Genomic DNA, 19,846 nt, shown 5'->3' on the forward strand with positions numbered 1-19,846 from the left:
TCCAAGGTCCAATTAGCAAAGCCACAAGCCCAGATGAGGCGCTATGTCTGGTGTCATAGTGTTAACAGGGGCGCTCTGGTGGTTCTTCTGCTCCCATATCCTATGCATTGAATGCGGATGCGATTCGAGCTAGGTTTGGTATAAAAGATCTACAGTAAAAAGATAGACAATGTCTAGATAGACACCAAATGGTAGACAGTCAGTAGGTAGACAGTAACAAAAGGTTGACAGATACAAAAGGTCAACACACAAAATGTCGACATGGATGAAAGGTGGTACAAAAGGTTGACAAGGTCAAAAGGTTGACATTAAAATGGTCGATGCAAAATGGTCGCCATCTTTTTTTTGTTAGGGTTAGGCACTTAACAAAGGGTTAGGGTTAGGCCCCCCAAACGCCGCAGCATGTCACTCATGCCGTGGCTAAGGGGGGGGGGCTGTGAGTGATCATGCAGGACCCGTTCTGCACATGCACAGAACGGGTCCCAACAATCAGATATGTACACAAACCGCCTCGTTTGCGTGCATCTCTGAATCAGGCGCTTAGTTTGATAGCGGTCATCATCAGTGCTTCTGTCTCCAGCCGGCAATTCCGTCAACATGCCTTCTCTGCAGTTAGCCTATGTCAGCGCGCCCCATTGCAGCCCAGTTACACCTCTTCAGTCACAAGTGCAGATGCGACTGAAATGTTTATGCATTATACATACTTGCGTAGACTTAGTTCCGGAGCATGCACAATGTTACGCACATTAATGTAACTCTGCTGCACTTTGCATTGGCCCCTGTGTGTCAGCCAATGCGTCAAATATGATGTCGAGATGCATAATATGAGAAAATAAAGCAAAATGTACAAATGTATAGTAACTAATGTAATGTAACTAATGTATTAAACATAGGGGGTGATTCAGACCCGGACGCTAAGCTGCCCTCTCTCGCAGCCGTGAGGGGGCGGATATGCAAATTCTGCGAATGCACAGCCAGGCTAAAGGACGCCCTCTATGTCTTAGAGAGCGACGGCAGAGTGAACGCTCGCCGGTGTAATGACGCCCACTTTACTTTCTTAGCACACGTCATTTCCAGGAAATGTTTGATTAATCGGTAACATCGAGAGCCATCGGAGCTGCTCGCAGCCCTTGAGGTAGACCCTACCCCGCCGCAAGCACTGTTATCACTGCAGGCTGAAATACAACCAACTGACGTGTACAATGACGCTTCCATGATAATTATGGACGCCCTTTAAACACCGTTTTGACGCCCAGACACGCCTGCGTTCGCACATCCACTCCCCCACTCAAAGTAGCGTCCAGTCTGTGTACTACAAACGCATGATTCCCGAATGCAGTGAGTAGCTCGTGCATGCGCATATTGCCTCATAAGCATGCGCAGAAGCGCGACTATCGCCCATAGCGTGCGTTCGCAGCTTAGCGTCCGGGTCTGAATCAGGACCATAGTCCTTATAACAATATTTGCCTAGCAATAGTAGGAGTGACGTAAATTGGCAAAATGGTAAATGAGTGATTTGCACACAAATGATGGGCTACGCACCTACATTTTCCCGGCTTTGTTCTTGACAGTTTTGCGCATTTGCGCTATTAAATAATGTTTTTGATTTTTCAGACACCCCAACAAATCTAGTCCAGCTGACAGAAGAAAATTACTTTTTGGGAACAGATTCAAGGAAAATGGAGCAATATTGTGAAAATGAAACATTAGAGGAGGAGACCCTACAGTGTAAGAGCAGCCTGCAGGATGACATGTTTCATGAAGATAGAGTTGAAACAGGAGGAAGAGGTGAATTAAGTGATACCATTCAATCTACATCACTCGTACCGAAGCTCAGAAGACATTATAATTTTACTGTAGCTACTGAAAACCTCCACCAAGGTCTTCCCGCAACTGGACCACTTTCTAGCTTAAGTAGTGTCCGTAGAAATCTTATGCTTCAAGGTGACTCAAGTCTTGGCTATGAACCTTCTTTTTCAAAAATCAAGGCCATCAAGGGGAATGACGTCAAGGAAGACAAGACGAAAAAAAGTCCAGAAGTTTCCCGATGTGACAAGAAGAACAACTTGATGAAGGAACTCTTTGGAGCTGGGTACAGCTTGAAAACTAGTTTTAAGCAAATTAGTGACTCCTAAACAAGAAAATAGCTCGAGTCCAGACATGAAGCCAGGTCTTCTTTATCCGTTTTTCAAAAGTTCTGTATATATATTTATATGAAAGAGTTTGTTTAAAAATGCTAATATATGTTTTACATTTGATAATTACACTGTTTTAATATATGTGACTAAGTAAGTACCCTCTCCTCTCATGTCCATCACTGTTTCCACCCCTTTCTGCCCCATTTTTTTCACATCCTATGTGTCTCAGTTAACCCTCTGTGTGTCTGTCACCCTCTGTGTATTAGTCTACAACCGGTATATGTACTAGTCTGTCTGTATTCACACATCTGCCTCTCTGTCCCCAATTTCTGTGTATTTCTCCCATTGTACCCCCATCCAATCTGCTGCCCTTCTTCTTTCTCTCATCTGATTCCACAGCCCACTTACAGCACATATTCTCCTCCCCCATCTTACACTTCTCTCTCCTGTAGCGCCAGAGGCGGTGACCGGCAGCACTTGTGAGACAGAACACTGGGAAACTGTTTTAAAACTACATCCCCGGAGTCTCCTGGGGAGACACAGGACCTCATTCAGAGTCGGTCGTTGCGGCCGCACGGTCGTACGCCACCGATGTTCGCTAAACTGCGCATGCGTAAAATTCGCAATGCGCATGCGCAAACTAACTATTACGATCAGAAATTGCTCTCTCCTTGAACACAGCCATGTCGTTAGTTTGAGTGACAGGATGAGGCGTTTGTGGGTGGTAACAGGGGAAGGTGCTTGTGAACAGGGGAGTGGAGATCCGAACGCAGGCGTGCCTGACTATGCAAACGGCGTTTTATGGGAGTGCATAATTAACTAAGTAGTGTCATGGTACATGTGACATGGGAGGTTTTTACACTTGATCGTAGTGCTTAAGAGAGGGTATGGTCAACCATAAGCTCTACGACCAGCTCCGATGGTCTCGATTAATCCTTATATGCCCGGAGATGACGTGTAATGGGAACGAGAAGGGGGCGTATTTTTAGTCTTACGGACGCATCCTCCCCTTGCTCGTCCAGCTAACGATCCCATCTTAACGACGCAACTTGCAAGCGCTTCATTTGCATATCCGGACCCTTTTACCTTACGACCGTGCAGCCGCAACGACCGACTCTGAATGAGGTCCACAGTATCTGGGGCAGGGCGGGGCTTTCACTTCATTATGCTCCTGTTGTGACAAAATGCTGTGATTAACGTGTCCGTAGGGAGGGCTTCACTCCGTATGGACCGCGATTCCAGGTGGTATTATCTCCTCATCCTGCTCACTTCACTAGGAAGTGGATGGGATGTGGGAGATCCAGACACTCTTCCGGGAGACTGGCCGAAAAATTGGGATCCTCCTGAACCTTCCAGGAGAGTAGGTAACTAAGATGCAGAGGCTGTGGGGGGCGGGAAGTCTGTGTGTTTAGCTGGGAAGGCAGAGAAAAGGGAGGGGCTACAGGGCAGAGAGAAGGTGGTGAGAGAGAAGCCCAGGGAAGGAGACTGGAGATGGATTTCCAGAGGGTGAAGAGAATATCATTTGGCGAAAAGTGTGTCAGGCTGACAGACCTTATTGCTGAGAGTGGCAGTTGGACAATTGTGGGATAAGTACTAACTACTGAAATATCTTATTGCTGGACAAAGATTTGTGGCTACAGTTAGTTAGATAAGGGACTGGCAGGGTGGTACTTAGCATCTATGTATGTATATTTGAATAATAAATCAAAAAGTGTGATTGGCTTTCTTATAATAACCCATCCCATCAAAGAGACTCATGCCAGGGCTTCTCTATTTACTGTACTCACATTAACAAGAACTAATCAGTTTTAGCTGTTTAATGTGCTCTAGTATTTTCTGCTTTCCTTAAAGCAGAATCCCGGAGGTCTCAGATGCAGCCTCTGGTGACCTTTTTATAAGTCTGTTCACTTGCTGCCCTTGTGGCTTTTGACAACTGATATAATATTTAAATCAAAGTCCTACTTGATAAGTGGTCAACACTTTCCATAGTTGCTCTGCAAATCCTAACTGGGAAGGGAGAGACTGTGGTGATGCGTTTTACTGCTAATATGATGTTTAACTAAAAATATAATACTTCTAAGAGCGGTCAATGCCATGAACAGAGGGCCTGATTCAGACCCGGTCGCAAGCGCTGTGCGCTCGCAACCGGGTCGATGGTGGGCGCAAAAAGCGCTCGCTCCGGGACTCACTACAAAAGGGGCGGCTGTCGATGTTGATCGACAGCTCAACCCCTTTTGTAGGTGTGGCCGGGGGGGTGGCTTCACAAACGGAGGCGTTCCCAAGCAAACGCCTGCCGTTTGTGAGCGGCCTCACTGACATCACCAGTGAGAGAGCTTCCGGCTCTGTTAGAGTCCAAAGCTCTCTGGGGCTTGCGGCCATGAGACCCTACCACAAGGGTCTCATCGCAAGCCCGATGGTCGCATAAGCTGTGGGTGGTAACCCACAGCTATGCGAGTGGCCAAGAGGCCGCAACTTAAAAACCAAGCGCCCGCCCTGATTCAGAGCGAGAACTCGCTTTTTGCGAGCGCCTCTGAATCAGGCCCAGTGTTTTTGAGTTGATCACTGATATACTGCAACATTAAAAAATAACATAACCACAGTGTCAAATTGGGTACATACAAAACGTCACATAGGCAAAGATTAATAGGGAAACCCTGCCATAAAAATATTATAATATTCAGACTTGATGCTGACTGGCAAAATACCGGCACCGGAATCCCACCGCCGGCATTCTGAAGGTAAGTATCAGGGGTTAGGGGGAGGGTTAGGCACTTGGGGCGGTTAGGTTTAGGGTACGGGGAGGGGGAGGTTAGGTTTAGGCACTAGAGGGGGGCTTAGGTTCAGGCACTGGGTAAGGAGTGTTAGGGGTAAGGGTTAGTATTAGGGTATTTACCTAGAGGTGTCAAGATTCTGACTGTCGGGATGTCACTGTCTGTATTCTGACTGCCGGGATCCCATACAGGTCAGTCATACACAAGACAACAGGGGCTTCAAGCCAAACATAACCAGTCAGGTGGGGTGTGTGAGGTCATGCAGTGATGTCATAATGGTAACTGCCTATATCAGGGCTTTGCTGTTACTGCCTCTCTCATACACGTCCAGGACCCAGGCACAGCTCACCGGCAGTAGGAGTTACTCACATAAGGTAAGTGACTGGACAAAGATAAGGGAAGCTTAGGTCGGTGTGTCGGCATGACTACTATAATATATGACTTATGACATTGAGGACAGGACAGTATTAGATAATAAAATCTCAGGAGATGTTTGGGGCTCACAGGATGGGACTATAATGTCTAATTAAATCCTTTGCGCTCTGTATGCCAGTATTGCCGACTGTTCCATGTTTATTAATGTGCAGAGGTGAGAGAATTATATTGTGCTTTACTCATTACTTTTATCCCATACTGGGCCTGATGCAGATGTGGACGCTAATGCAGTCGTAGCTACGATGCCGTACGCAGCTGCTGTGTGATAATAGGATAATGCAATCATAGCTGCGATGCTGTACATAGCTGCTGTGTGATAATAGGATAATGCAATCATAGCTACGATGCCGTACGCAGCTGCTGTGTGATAATAGGATAATGCAATCGTAGCTGCGATGCCGTACGCAGCTGCTGTGTGATAATAGGATAATGCAATCGTAGCTGTGATGCCGTATGCAGCTGCTGTGTGATAATAGGATAATGCAATCGTAGCTGCGATGCCGTATGCAGCTGCTGTGTGATAATAGGATAATGCAATCATAGCTGCGATGCTGTACATAGCTGCTGTGTGATAATAGGGTAATGCAATCATAGCTACGATGCTGTACATAGCTGCTGTGTGATAATAGGATAATGCTGTAGCTGCCTGGAAATGTATTGAGACGCCCACCGGCGGCTTCGCAGAGCCAAGTACGTAGCGGCCGTGGCAGATCCTTTGATATACGACCATCTGAGTAACCCTATGGTTGGCAGAATGGGCGAGGGAACTGAGACGCTGGCACCATATTTTCTACATATGGGATTGCAGGTGTTGCCAGATACACACCCTGAAAAATGCGCCTGCGTTATTGCCACCACTCCCCGTACCCGACCCCAAACGGTCCCTGAATGTCACTTTGCAAAGAGATCCTCACTGCGAGCGGCATCGCTAAGGTGCAACCGTGATGCATGCTCAGTCTGCCGATAATCTCTCAACTGCGTAAATATCGTCATTGCGTCCACATCTGAATGAGGCCCACTGTCATTAATAAATGTTACAACTAAATCACACTTTGGGCTCCATGTAATAGTGACACTAATTGCTGTCAACATATTGTGTTTAGTGTCAGTGTTATACATAGTAATATGCCATCACTCGCCTGTCCAGCATGGCCCAGCAGTGTCCTCCTCCTCTGCAGCATCTTCTGCTGTGTGTCTGGCAGCTTGACGCTGCCGGCGATGGGTTACTGACTAATGCACATACGTGATGACCGTCTGCATATACACATAGAGGTCAAACCCGTTGGGGCTCCAGACATAGCGGTAAGCATAATTAAGTTATGACTCTTAAATGGAGCATTAAATACTAAGGGGGTGCTATGGTTTTCTCTTTTCCTCCCTCTTTCCCTATTTTGTCTCTCTCTCCTCTACCTGTCTCTACTTTCCAGTGGTGTAGTCCGCACTATTGTCCGGGTGGGAGCAAGCAAGTGTGAGAGTTCCAGCTACTGAGGTCCGGTGGTGTAGTCCGCATTAGTATCCAGGTGGGAGCAGGCAAGTGTGAGAGTTCCAGCTACTGAGGTCCAGTGGTGTAGTCCGCATTAGTATCCAGGTGGGAGCAGGCAAGTGTGAGAGTTCCAGCTACTGAGGTCCAGTGGTGTAGTCCGCACTAGTATCTTTGTGGGAGCAGGCAAGTGTGAGAGTTCCAGCTACTGAGGTCCAGTGGTGTAGTCCGCATTAGTATCCAGGTGGGAGCAGGCAAGTGTGAGACTTCCAGCTACTGAGGTCCAGTGGTGTAGTCCGCATTAGTATCCAGGAAGGGAGAAGGCAAGTGTGAAAGCTGCATCCATTGCAGGAGTAAAGGCACTGTTCTGGTAGATACACTATATGGACAAAAGTATTCGGACGCCTGACCATTACACCAACAGTGACTGTAATGACATTGTATTCAAATACATAGACTTTAATATGGAGTTGGTCCCCCTTTTGTAGCTATAACAACTTCCACGCTTCTTACACTGCTTTCCACAAAATTTTGGAGCCTTTTTGTGGGAATTTGTGCCCATTCAATCTGTAGAGCATTTATGAGGTCAGACCAGTGCTCGCAGTGGAAATTTTGAAGTTGGGGTATGGAAAATTTAATTGAATCCCCCTCCCCAAGCTTTAGGGATTTTGATAAAAAGATTCAGTCTCTGCTTCTATCTAAACCCCTGCACCTTTCACTGCGTAGTACCTTCTCCCACCTCCCTGCATCTCACACTGCCTACTTCCCTCACTCACACCCTGCATCTCACATTGCCTACTTCCCTCACTCACACCCTGCATCTAACATTGCCTACTTCCAGCTCCAACACCCTGCACCCCACACTACCTGCTTCCTTCTCCCACACTACCTGTTTCCCTCTCCCACACCCTGCACCCCACACTACCTGCTTCCTTCTCCCACATCCTGCACCCCACAGTACCTGTTTCCCTCTCCCACACCATGCACCCCACGCTACCTACTTCCTTCTCCCACACCCTGCACCCCACACTACCTACTCCCCACTACCACTACCTGCTTCCCTCACCCTGCACCCCACACTACCGGCTTCCCTCTCCCACATCCTGCACCCCACACTACCTGCTTCCCTCTCCCACACCCTGCACCCCACACTACCTATTCCCCACTACCACTACCTGCTTCCCTCACCCTGCACCCCACACTACCTGCTTCTTTCTCCCACATCCTGCACCCCACACTACCTGCTTCCCTCTCCAACATCCTGCACCCCACACTACCTGTTTCCCTCTCCCACACCCTGCACCCCACACTACCTGCTTCCTTCTCCCACATCCTGCACCCCACAGTACCTGTTTCCCTCTCCCACACCATGCACCCCATGCTACCTACTTCCTTCTCCCACACCCTGCACCCCACACTACCTACTCCCCACTACCACTACCTGCTTCCCTCACCCTGCACCCCACACTACCTGCTTCCTTCTCCCACATCCTGCACCCCACACTACCTGCTTCCCTCTCCCACTCCCTGCACCCCACACTACCTATTCCCCACAACCACTACCTGCTTCCCTCACCCTGCACCCCACACTACCTGCTTCTTTCTCCCACATCCTGCACCCCACACTACCTGCTTCCCTCTCCAACATCCTGCACCCCACACTACCTGCTTCCCTCTCCAACATCCTGCACCCCACACTACCTCCTTCCTTCTTCCACATCCTGCACCCCACACTACCTGTTTCCCTCTCCCACATCCTACACCCCACTACCTCCTTCCTTCTCCCACATCCTGCACCCCACACTACCTGCTTCCCACTCCCACACCACCTGCTTTCCTCTCCCACGCCCTGCACCCCACACTACCTGCTTCCCGTTCCCTGCACCTAACATTGCCTACTCCTCACTCCCACACCCTGCACCCCACACTACCTGCATCCCTCTCCCACACCATGCACCCCACACTACCTGCTTCCCACACCCTGCACCTAACATTGCCTGCTCCCCACTCCTACACCCTGCACCCCACCCTACCTGCTTTCCACTCCCATGCCACCTGCTCTCCTCTCCCACACCCTGCACCCCACACTACCTGCTTCCCACATCCTGCACCTAACATTGCCTACTCCCCACTCCCACACCCTGCAAACCTCACTACCTGCTTCCCACTCCCACACCACCTGCTTTCCTCTCCCAAACCCTGCACCCCACACTACCTGCTTCCCACACCCTGCACCTAACATTGCCTACTCCCCACTCCCACACCCTGCACCACACACTACCTGCTTCCCTCTACCACACCCCATACTACCTGCTTTCCTCTCCCATACCCTGCATTTCTCACTACCTACTTCCCTCTCCCACACCCTGCACCCCACACTACCTACTCCCCACTACCACTACCTGCTTCCCTCACCCTGCACCCCACACTACCTGCTTCCTTCTCCAACATCCTGCACCCCACACTACCTGCTTCCCTCTCCCACACCCTGCACCCCACACTACCTATTCCCCACAACCACTACCTGCTTCCCTCACCCTGCACCTCACACTACCTGCTTCTTTCTCCCACATCCTGCACCCCACACTACCTGCTTCCCTCTCCAACATCCTGCACCCCACACTACCTGCTTCCCTCTCCAACATCCTGCACCCCACACTACCTCCTTCCTTCTCCCACATCCTGCACCCCACACTACCTGCTTCCCACTCCCACACCATCTGCTTTCCTCTCCCACACCCTGCACCCCACACTACCTGCTTCCCGCTCCCTGCACCTAACATTGCCTACTCCTCACTCCCACACCCTGCACCCCACACTACCTGCATCCCTCTCCCACAACATGCACCCCACACTACCTGCTTCCCACACCCTGCACCTAACATTGCCTGCTCCCCACTCCCACACCCTGCACCCCACACTACCTGCTTTCCACACCCATGCCAACTGCTCTCCTCTCCCACACGCTGCACCCCACACTACCTGCTTCCCACATCCTGCACCTAACATTGCCTACTCCCCATTCCCACACCCTGCAACCCTCACTACCTGCTTCCCACTCCCACACCACCTGCTTTCCTCTCCCAAACCCTGCACCCCACACTACCTGCTTCCCACACCCTGCACCTAACATTGCCTACTCCCCACTCCCACACCCTGCACCACACACTACCTGCTTCCCTCTACAACACCCCATACTACCTGCTTTCCTCTCCCATACCCTGCATTTCTCACTACCTACTTCCCTCTCCCACACCCTGCTTCTTCTCCCTGTCCCCCAGCTGGCAGTGGGCTCTCGCGGGCGTTGCATCATCAGGCAGGGACCATTTTGATTAGCGCTGGGATGGAGCGCCGGGGAAGTTGTGAGGGCGATTTGGTCCTAATGCCGGCTGTGAACCAATCACAGCACGGACCGGCAGCCAATCAGAAACAACTGTATAGCTGATTCTGATTGGCTGCTGGTCCGGAAGCCGTGATTGGCTAGCGGCCACTGCCAATTAATCTCTTTATTTGTCCGCCGGTCTGTGATTGGATCACGATCGGGGCCGGGTTTGTGTACTGTCACTTGCGCCGCATCTTTTCTACCGTCGGCCCGCCGGTACCTGTCACTCGATGTCCAGCGCTGCTTAGAGCTGTGCCCCCAGACGGACACATCTACTCATAATACGGAGGAAAATTATCTTTTTTTGTTTCCATCGCTGCCACAGGGGTTGCTGGCTGAAGTGGTGGTATGGCATACTGCCGTATACCGGCTCACTTCGAGCCCTGGGTCAGACACTGATATTGGATGAGAAGGCCTGGCTAGCAATCTCTATTCCAGTTCATACCAAAGGTACTCAATGGGGTTGAAGTCAGGGCTCTGTGCGGGCCAGTCAAGTTCTTCCACACCAAACTCATCAAACTATGGGGTAAACTTTGTAACAACAGTTTGGGGAAAGCCCTTTTCTATTCCAACATGACTATGCACAAAGCAAGGGCTATAAAGACATAGGGGTATATTTACTAAAGTGAGAGTTTTTGGAATCAGATTTTAGCTATTATCTTCTAGAAGGTGGTAGTTAAATGTTAAGTAGAATCTGATTGGTTGCTATGGGCAACATCTCCACTTCTAAAAACTTTCACTTTAGTAAATATACCCCTATGTCTTTATAGCCCTTGTTTTGAGCACAGTCATGTTGGAATAGAAAAGGGCTTTCCCCAAACTGTTGCCACAAAGTTGGAAGCATAGCATTGTCAAAAATTTCTTGGTACGCTGAAGCATTAAGTTTGCCCTTCACTGGATATAAGGGGCCTAGCCCGAACCCTGAAAATCAGCCCCATACCATTATCCCTCCTCCACCAAACTTCACAGTTGGTACAATGCAGTCAGGCAGGTAACGTTCTCCCGGTATCCGCCAAACCCTGACTCCCCCATCTGACTGCCAAACAGAGAAGCGTTATTCGTCACTCCACAGAACACGTTTCCACTGCTCCACAGTCCAATGTTGGTGTGCTTTACACCACTCCATCCGACGCTTGGCATTGGACTTGGTGATGTGAGGCTTGTATGCAGCTGCTCGGCCATAGAAACCCATACCATTAAGCTCCCGCCACATAGTTTTTGTGTTTACATTAATACCAGTGGAAGTTTGGAACTCTTCAGCTATGGAATCAGGAGAACGTTGGTGACTTACGCACCATGCACCTTTGCAGTCATTGACCGAGCTCTGTGATTTTACGTGGTCTTCCGCTTCGTGGCCGAGTTGCTGTTGTTCCTAAACGCTTTCACTTTCTAATAATATCACTTATAGTTGACCGTGGAATATCCAGCAGGGATAAAATCTCATAAACCGTCTTCTTGCAAAGGTGGCATCCTATTACAGTACCACGCTTCCAATCACAGTACCACGCTTCCTATCACAGTACCACGCTTCCTACCACAGTACCACACTTGAACTTCAACACAAATGTTTTGCAGATGGAGACTACATGGCTAGGTGCTTGCTTTTATACACCTGTCACGGGTATGATTGAAACACCTCAATTCAGTAATTAACAGGTGTGGCCAAATACTTTTGTCCATATAGTGTATGTTATGTTCCTGTGTAGATAACGAGTTGCGATTTGGTCTATCTATAATGGGAGCCGTGCACACCCTGCAACCATATAATAAAATATATCTCTCCAAAGTCCTGCATTGGCCAGTGCTGCAGACTGAAATCACCAGGAAAATGATACGGCATCCATAATGCTATTCCATAATGCTGGCAAGGTCTAAATGCAGTGAGTCTCTTAGAAGGCAAATTCTACGCTGATCACTAGTTACTGGCACTGAATGATCCAGTTTTCCTCATGCTGCAGAACTTCTTTCCCAGCTGGAGAGGTATCTTCCAGGATACCAATATATCGTTGTGACCTTCTCAATCACTAGATCGGAATCCAATCAAACATTTACAGGGGTTCTTGAACAATGCCTGAGACATAATTTTTCCACCATCAGCCAGATGTGAGACCTGTGACTATCTTGTGGGAACAAACTACACTGCATTGCTATTGCTTGCAATCTGATTGAATAGGAATTCATGGAGGGGCATTGAGGGGTGATGCTTTTATTTCATTGCAGTGGGGCCCATCTTTGGTTGGACAGCCTAGCATGCCAAGTTGCCCAAATAGAAAATCATGTTCCATTAAAAAAAAAATAATAATAATAATTGTATAATGAAAATATTGTGGTTGATTACAAAATTATTTTTATACAGCTATGTAGTCTGTCTTATCTCCATGCCTGTGGCACGTGCTCCCTCAATGTGTTCGTCTCACTGCTGTGTTGTAGAAGCAGAAGATGGACAATCCACTTTAGAGGTCTCAGATGGCTGACATGCAGCTCACAACCATTATACAGGTAGTCCAGAAGGGGATGCAGAGAGTAAGGATAACAGCTGACCAGGGGTGGAAATACTTTTGTTCATTCGGTACAGAAAATTTGGAGCAACACCAGTTTTGCACTGTAACATTCATGTCATCATTATTTTTCTAAATTAATGTGGAAAAGGGTGTTTTCACACCCGTTTCACATTATTTTAGTATCACCTACAGTTACTAAAGGGCAATTGGAGTGGAATTCGTAAAATTCTATTCCAACCCCTAAGTATCACTTATTTTTAGTAAGCAGATCGCATTTCCCATAATTGTAATGACCAAAGTTACTAAAAATAAAATGTGAAAATTACCAGGGGAAGCCCTGTGATAATAAAGCCACCTGGAGGTGGCAGTATCCAGGGTCTCCCCCGGTTACCAGACTCCTGCTCCGCTATAACGGGCAGAGCAAAGCCCGCAGCCGGCACCAGTGATCAGTTGTATGGTCTAAACAGACCACACGCTTACCTGAGTCCAGGGACCGGAGATCGGGGCTCCGGTGATGTCCTCCCTCCGGTCAGCTGGTCTCCCATGCTGCACTGGGGCCCGGTCGTCACCTGACAGGGTCCCAGTGCAGTATGGGATGTCTCCTGACCGGAGCAACAGAGGACATCACCAGAGGCCCGATAACTGCAGGTAAGTGTAATTAAGAGGGGAGTGGGTCACGGGGGGTCCGCGATCGCGGGGAGCGGGGCTTAGTGATGGGGGGTAGCAGTGGCGGTCAGTCGGCACATGCACAGGGCACTTGTCACTGTATTTTTTGCGAAAATACCGTGATAAGGCTCCGGAGGGGATTCGCAGGGACAGAGCTTTATCACAAGCTCTGTCCCTGCAAGGGATTTGTAGTAAATCCCTCTGATATTGCCTGAATTCGCAATGCAAATTCAGTCGGTAATATAACACTAATATATGCATTACAAATGCGGATTGTAGTAAATAGAGCCCATACTAACAACATGATTTTGTAGGACAAAATGACAGCACATTCTTTTATAAAGTAATACATTTTACAGCAGCAAAATCAGCCAAAGCTATGGCATTGTGAGACATTACTATATAATGGAAGTCCACGGACTAGCTGGTAAGTTTGACAAGCACCTGTTATGGAAATGTCAAATCAATGCAAGATGCCAATGAGTACGCTTAGGGCCTGATTCAGACCCGCTCGCGAGTGGGTCGATGGTCGGGCACTGCGCGTGTGCGAGCCCCGAAGCAAGTGAGAACTTCACTCGCTCAGGGCTTGCAGCAAAACGGGGCGGCTGTCGATGTTGATCGACAGCTCGCCCCGTTTTGTAGGCGGGTCGGGGGGGTGGCTGCACAAACGGAGGTGTTCCCAAAGGAACTGCCTGACCCAGTTTGATTGATCTCTAACTCTCCCCTCCTATAGAGAGATGCTGGGCAGCCATTGTGCAAAATGCATGCCTCAGCACATGTCCGGAGAGTAGTTGGGCATCAGTAAAGCAAGGATGCCTCTGTACTGTAGGTAGCAGTGATGGGGCTGTTAATGTCTCTTCATAGAGAAATGACTTAACATCAGTATGACCCCAGTTTTTCTCTCTATAGCCCCACATTTCTCTGGTTGTGGCACTTTATCATTCACGGTACAACCCCATATACACATCACTGTTTTTATAACTTTTGTGTGGGGGATACACTTGGATTGCTTTTAACCCCTCTAGCTTGGACATCTGCCAGGGTGGCCACTACAGTCCTCTGGCTACATTCCTGGTGCGCTTTCATGCACTCTAAGTACTTAGAGGAAGACCTTTGAAAAAGCTGTGGGTACAACACAGCGAAACGCGTCAGAATTGGCTGCTTCTTCATATTATCCATCCACTACAGGAGTGCCGATACATGGTCAAAGCAACGTGCTATCTAGCCACACAAACGGACTGCCGAAACCTCTGCCCGGGGACCATTTCTTGCGGAAGCCTAACAGCACTGCTAATTAGGACCCCTAAATTCAAGCGGACACTGGATTTGGTAATTATAAGTCTGGACTGACTTTTAGAACTGCACATGCTCAGTACCATTGGATCAATTATTATTTTATTATCATCTAAGCCTCCTAGCATCTATATGAGGCCAATGTGACTGGTGGATTGGACTGTTTTTATGCTCTTTTTTTTGCACATTTTAGATTATATGCATATTGGTATTTTGTATGCCTTATTAAATGATTAAATGTACTCATTCTAGTTGAGCGCTGTTGTTTTCTCTATTTTTGTTTACTTAGAGGAAGGTCATCGTGGTCTGGGTTTGGACGAGACAGTCTCTAGGTAGTGTCCAGATACATTGTCTGCCTTTTGTACCAGGCCATCTACCTTCTAGATTAAGGAGTTCCTCTATGGGCCCTGGATCCTGATCTAGGTGACCTTAGTCCACCATACAGCTGGTGCTGTAGGTAACAAGTAGTGGTGGATTTCTACTTGGGGAACCCCATTGTGGATCAGAGTAGCCAAGTGGTCTAGGGCGCAGTCTCCTCTGAATATGTGGGTTCAGATCCCACTTTGAAGGCCAGCCTATAACTCAGCGGTTACTTCTTCAGTTTCCAGATAATTCCTTTTGCAATCTTCTGAGTTAGAACAATCACGGGTGCTCTCTGGTCCTTTTTACACAGGGGTAGTGTTCCCATCTTGGGACCAGCACAACCCACATTTGAGTCCCATAAGGGATTCATATATATGCCTTAATAGGTTTCCCAAGCAAGCCCTCTGGAAGACTCTCTTCGCTCTCCTCTGACCTCCACGGTTATTCCCCAGGTCCTTGTCTCTGAAGGTGCAAGTTAATAGTTAATAGTCTCTTACTGGTCAGATGCCGGACTGCTTGTTCCAGCCCAACCTCATTCTGGGCGCTAGCAAGGACTCCAGGATTCTCAGGTTCTGCATGGGGTCGCTCCACTCTATCATTCACTCAGACTAGAGGTTATCAGAGCATCCTTTCACATGTAGGAGATCTATTTACATATTAATATCTGAATCAGTCACCAGCACTTCCTAGGGTATGCTGTGCAGTACAATCACTTCCAGTTCCGGTATCACCGTTACGGTAGGTTCTCAGCCCCTCGTGTTTTTTGTGAGGATCAGAACAGTCATGGCAGCTCCTCTTGACCTGCTTTTCAGGGCTCAGTCACTGGATAACCATCTGTCTAAAGGAGATCTTCGGTGGTCATACGGATGAATAATTACTTGGAAGCTTTTCCTCTTGGGGGTCACCTTTGCTGTATTCCGGGGTTCAGTGGGTATTCCTCTCTGCCGTTAGACTAAGGGTCTTCTAATTACTGTCTCCTCTATTCTGGCATCCCTACCGAGTGTTCTGACACTTGCAAGCAGATCTTGGGCTCTCTACCCTACCCCTTCGATGGAGTTACTGCACTGTTTTTATATTCCCTGCCTCTTCACAGGGAAATTTGGGCCCTATGACATAGATCCAGTCTGCTTTTTATGATGCAAGCTTTCGCCCCTTTTTTGTGGTGCACAAATTTTTACAGTATGTGACAGTCGCAGATTCAATTCCTATGTGTCACGGCCAGGGTTTCTCAGCATAGTAGTCACCGGGTATTACCTGTGAGGTCGTTATGGCGGGGGGTCTCTGGCAGTGGTGCTGGTGTTTGGCGAGGGGCATTGGCTGTGCGTGGTTCTGTCCGGACACATTGTCACTAGGCCTGGTGAGGTCTGGCGGTGTTTCCGTTCCGTTGGCATGGGCGCCACCATCTTGCCTGCGGGCATGTGATTCCGGCTGTCCAATCCTGGTAGGTCATGTGCTCATTCCAGCTAGTCACAGCGCAGCACTGAGTATTTAGGAAGGTCCAGAGCCTTCCTTCTTTGCCAGTGCAACGTGTTTCTCAGCTGTGGCTGAGAGTACCTGTGCCTTACCTGCCTGCCTGTCTGTTATGCTACTAGCCTGAACCTTGCCTGCTCCAACCTGCTGGACTTACCCTGCACCCTCCATATACCTTCCCATCTGCCTGAGTACCTTAACCTGCTGTTTCCCTGCACCTTGCCTCATTTCACTCCCAGCTGGACTTCATTACCTCTAGCCTGCATTTGTTACAGCTCACCATGCCTGCATTCAGTTACAGCTCATCATACCTGCATTCTGTTACAGCTCACTATAATTATATACTGGACTGTTCCTGCCTGTCACCATCTGGACATTTCTGCATTAACCCTCACTACAGTTATCAAGTGCACTTTAGTGCTATACCTGGACTTTTGCATCTGCCATTCCCATGTCTTCTAAGTCTCTTATTAAAAAACCCACTTTTTCATTTAAGTCTGCTTCTGTGTCTGCTCCTATCACCACCCTGGGTCCACAACAAATTCAGAACCTCACACTATGCTCCATTCATATGATCCAGGGCAGGGGTCCGTCTCACCACCAATGCACATCTTCAAGGGTGGAGGGCAGTAACCTGTCAATAGATCTTCAAGATCAGTAGGCGGCACAGGGAAGCCTGTTACCATCCTTCATTCTGCTGTTCTGGATGGTTTTCAGAGCTCTCTCTCTGGTTCTACCTTTCCTCCAGCTTCGTCTGGTCCTGATCTGGCACAACAGTGTGATTCCCATTGGCCACATAAGCCATCAGGGAGGTGCTCTCAGTTGCGGTTCCTTTAACACAGTCAGCTGCTCTCCCAGTTGGGTGAAGCGTAATTTTACGGCTCTGGAGGCAGCCTTCTTTCCTGCAGTTCTCCTGAAGTAGAGGACTCCTAGGCTGCTAGGTCATTCACTAGGGTACATTCTGATGCTTTTCAGTGCCTTGTGATCGCACTGATGGCCTGAGGGACATCAAGATTATGGTGTCTCACATGGCCACAAGTTACCGTGATACTGTTCCAGCTCCAGAGATCTAGGAGGTCCCCTATTGGTCACTCCGGAGATACAGTGGAAGTTTCCACTTTATTTATCATTCCTCTACTGTTCATAATGAGTCACAGTTGGAAGGGAGCATGGTGATCTTCATGGCTTAGCTTGGCCACGGCAGCCGTAGAATGCAACTGCTTCCGCCTCTCAGTCGGCGCTTCCATGTGTCTTCCTCAATGGTCGGTTCTTGGTCTACGAGCCTGTACTTCACCAGAGTGGCTCTTGTCACCCGTCCTAAAATATATGGGGGTTTCTTCTAGTGGGATCTGTTTTACCCTGCTACATGAGGAGGACCTCTTCGGGAGCTTGGTTAGAGGCTTCCTCCCCAAATCATTACAATTGAATCCTTTCTTTTCTGAGAATTGGGGCCTTTGTCCCTCTTCCTGGGTATAGTGGAGAGGGAGCCAGGTGGCTGCTGAGAAGAAAATCAGTAACTATTTGGTGCCCAGATACTCCCTCTCCAAGCTATACCCAGGAAAATCAGCCATTGCCACCCCTTCATATGTCAATAATCTCACGCTGCAATATTGTGCTCCTTACTCTCTACTTTATAAAGGAGCTCCAAGCTCAAATATCCGATGCAAACTCCTGTTCCCCTGCATTTGCCGCCATCTTATTCTGCCAATCTTTGCCCGTTGGCAGAGGATATCATGCTGCACATTGGGCATTTTGCACTGTGTAAATTAAGTTCACAAAGTTTCTCACTGCTGCAGAAGTTACGCTACCCACAATGCACAAAAGAATGGTTCTTGTAATAGATTCAGGATCTATGTACGAGCTGTCACCAAAGGCCTGGTAATAGCTATTACTATTGTTAATCTTTATGTGTGTGACACCCAAATATTACAGTTGCTCCTGTCCTTGCCCTCCTTTGGAGTTCACTCTATCCGTGTCACAAGCCGCAGTCACGTCTGGGTGGGTGAAGATTCTCTCAGGCCAGTTGCTATGAGATGAAGACGCCACACTCTCAGTTTGTAGATCCTTCCATCAAGCTGTCATCATCGCTGCAAAGACAGGATTGGTGTTCCCTCCTTATTATACCTTGTTGTGATGCTGCTCCGATGCCGGTTATAGAGTTTCTCGTACTTACGGTCGTTCCAGTCTCCTGCTTGTCAGTCAAGTTCCTGAGCCAGTCCTGCTGTGTTTGTCTATTGCCATTTGTTCCTTCCAGGTGGCTCCACCTGCATTCCGCCTGCTCATGCTGCTTGTGCCATATGGGCAGCATGGTGCGCTTTCTACCCCAGAAGCATCTGTCTCCATCCGGCGGGTTGTCAACCCAGCTGCACTGGTCGCAGTTTAGCGTCACTAGTGCGCAATCCAGCGCACCATTGCCAGTGTCAACCCGGCGGCACTGGTCGCAATTTAGCGTCACTAGTGTGCAATTCAGCACACCGTCACCAGTGTCATCCCAGCAGCACTGGTTGCAACTCTGCACTCCAGGTGCGCAATTCAGATCACCGTCGCCAGTGTCATCTCAGCAGCACTGGTTGCAACTCTGTATTCCAGGTGCGCAATTCAGCTCACCGTCGCTAGTGTCATCCCGGCGGCACTGGTTGCAACTATGCATTCCAGGTGTACAATCCAGCACACCGTAGCCAGTGTCATCCTGGCGGCACTGGTTGCAACTCTGCATTCCAGGTGCGCAATCCAGCACATCGTCGCCAGTGTCAACCTGGCGACATTGGTAGCAGCTCCACACCCTTGTGCCCACCCCACCTAAGACTCATCAGCCCAAAGGCTGCATCTATCCTGGGGCCCCAAGCCACAACCAGTCCTCAAGGCTGCTGCAACAGCCCAAAGACTGCGTCACATCCTTTAGTCCCTTGGCCATGACTAATAAAGGCAAATCAGCCCTCAACGTTGCTCAAATCAGCCCAAAGGTTGCATCACATCTTTTGCCCTCATCCACAACTAGTCAAAGCAAATCAGCCCTCAAGGCTGCGTCGACAGCCCAAAGGCTGCATCATACCCTTAGCCATTGGCCATGACTAGTTAAATACATTCCAGCCCTCAAGGCTGTCATCAGACTGCTCTACATAAACCCAGTCGATTCCCTCCTGGATTTTTAACAATCCCCCAGCAGATGGTGATCTTCTACCGTCCCACTTAATTGACAATTTTCCGCATGGCTTCCCCACTTTCCCTCCTCTGACCTTTCTGCCAACATCACTATTGACAATCCCACAAATGCTGCTGCCTCCAAACTCATTTCCCTATCTTCCTCTGTTGGTCTTACCCAATGGAACTCCTCCCCATCCCACTGT

General features: G+C 48.8%; 1 protein-coding gene across 1 annotated transcript in view; it reads left to right on the top strand.

Moving 5' to 3' along the window:
• The window catches only part of LCA5L (lebercilin LCA5 like), a 126,508-nt gene extending 124,373 nt beyond the window's left edge, over positions 1–2,135 (top strand). Inside the window, exon 7 of the mRNA XM_088443135.1 lies at positions 1,615–2,135. Coding sequence (XP_088299261.1) covers positions 1,615–2,135 — 521 coding nt within the window. The remainder of the gene's footprint in view (positions 1–1,614) is intronic.
• The last annotated feature ends 17,711 nt before the right edge of the window (positions 2,136–19,846 follow it).

The sequence above is a fragment of the Taudactylus pleione genome, unplaced genomic scaffold (genome assembly GCF_031769625.1).
Source record: "Taudactylus pleione unplaced genomic scaffold, aTauple2 ptg000327l, whole genome shotgun sequence".
NCBI classification, from domain to species: Eukaryota; Metazoa; Chordata; class Amphibia; order Anura; family Myobatrachidae; genus Taudactylus; species Taudactylus pleione.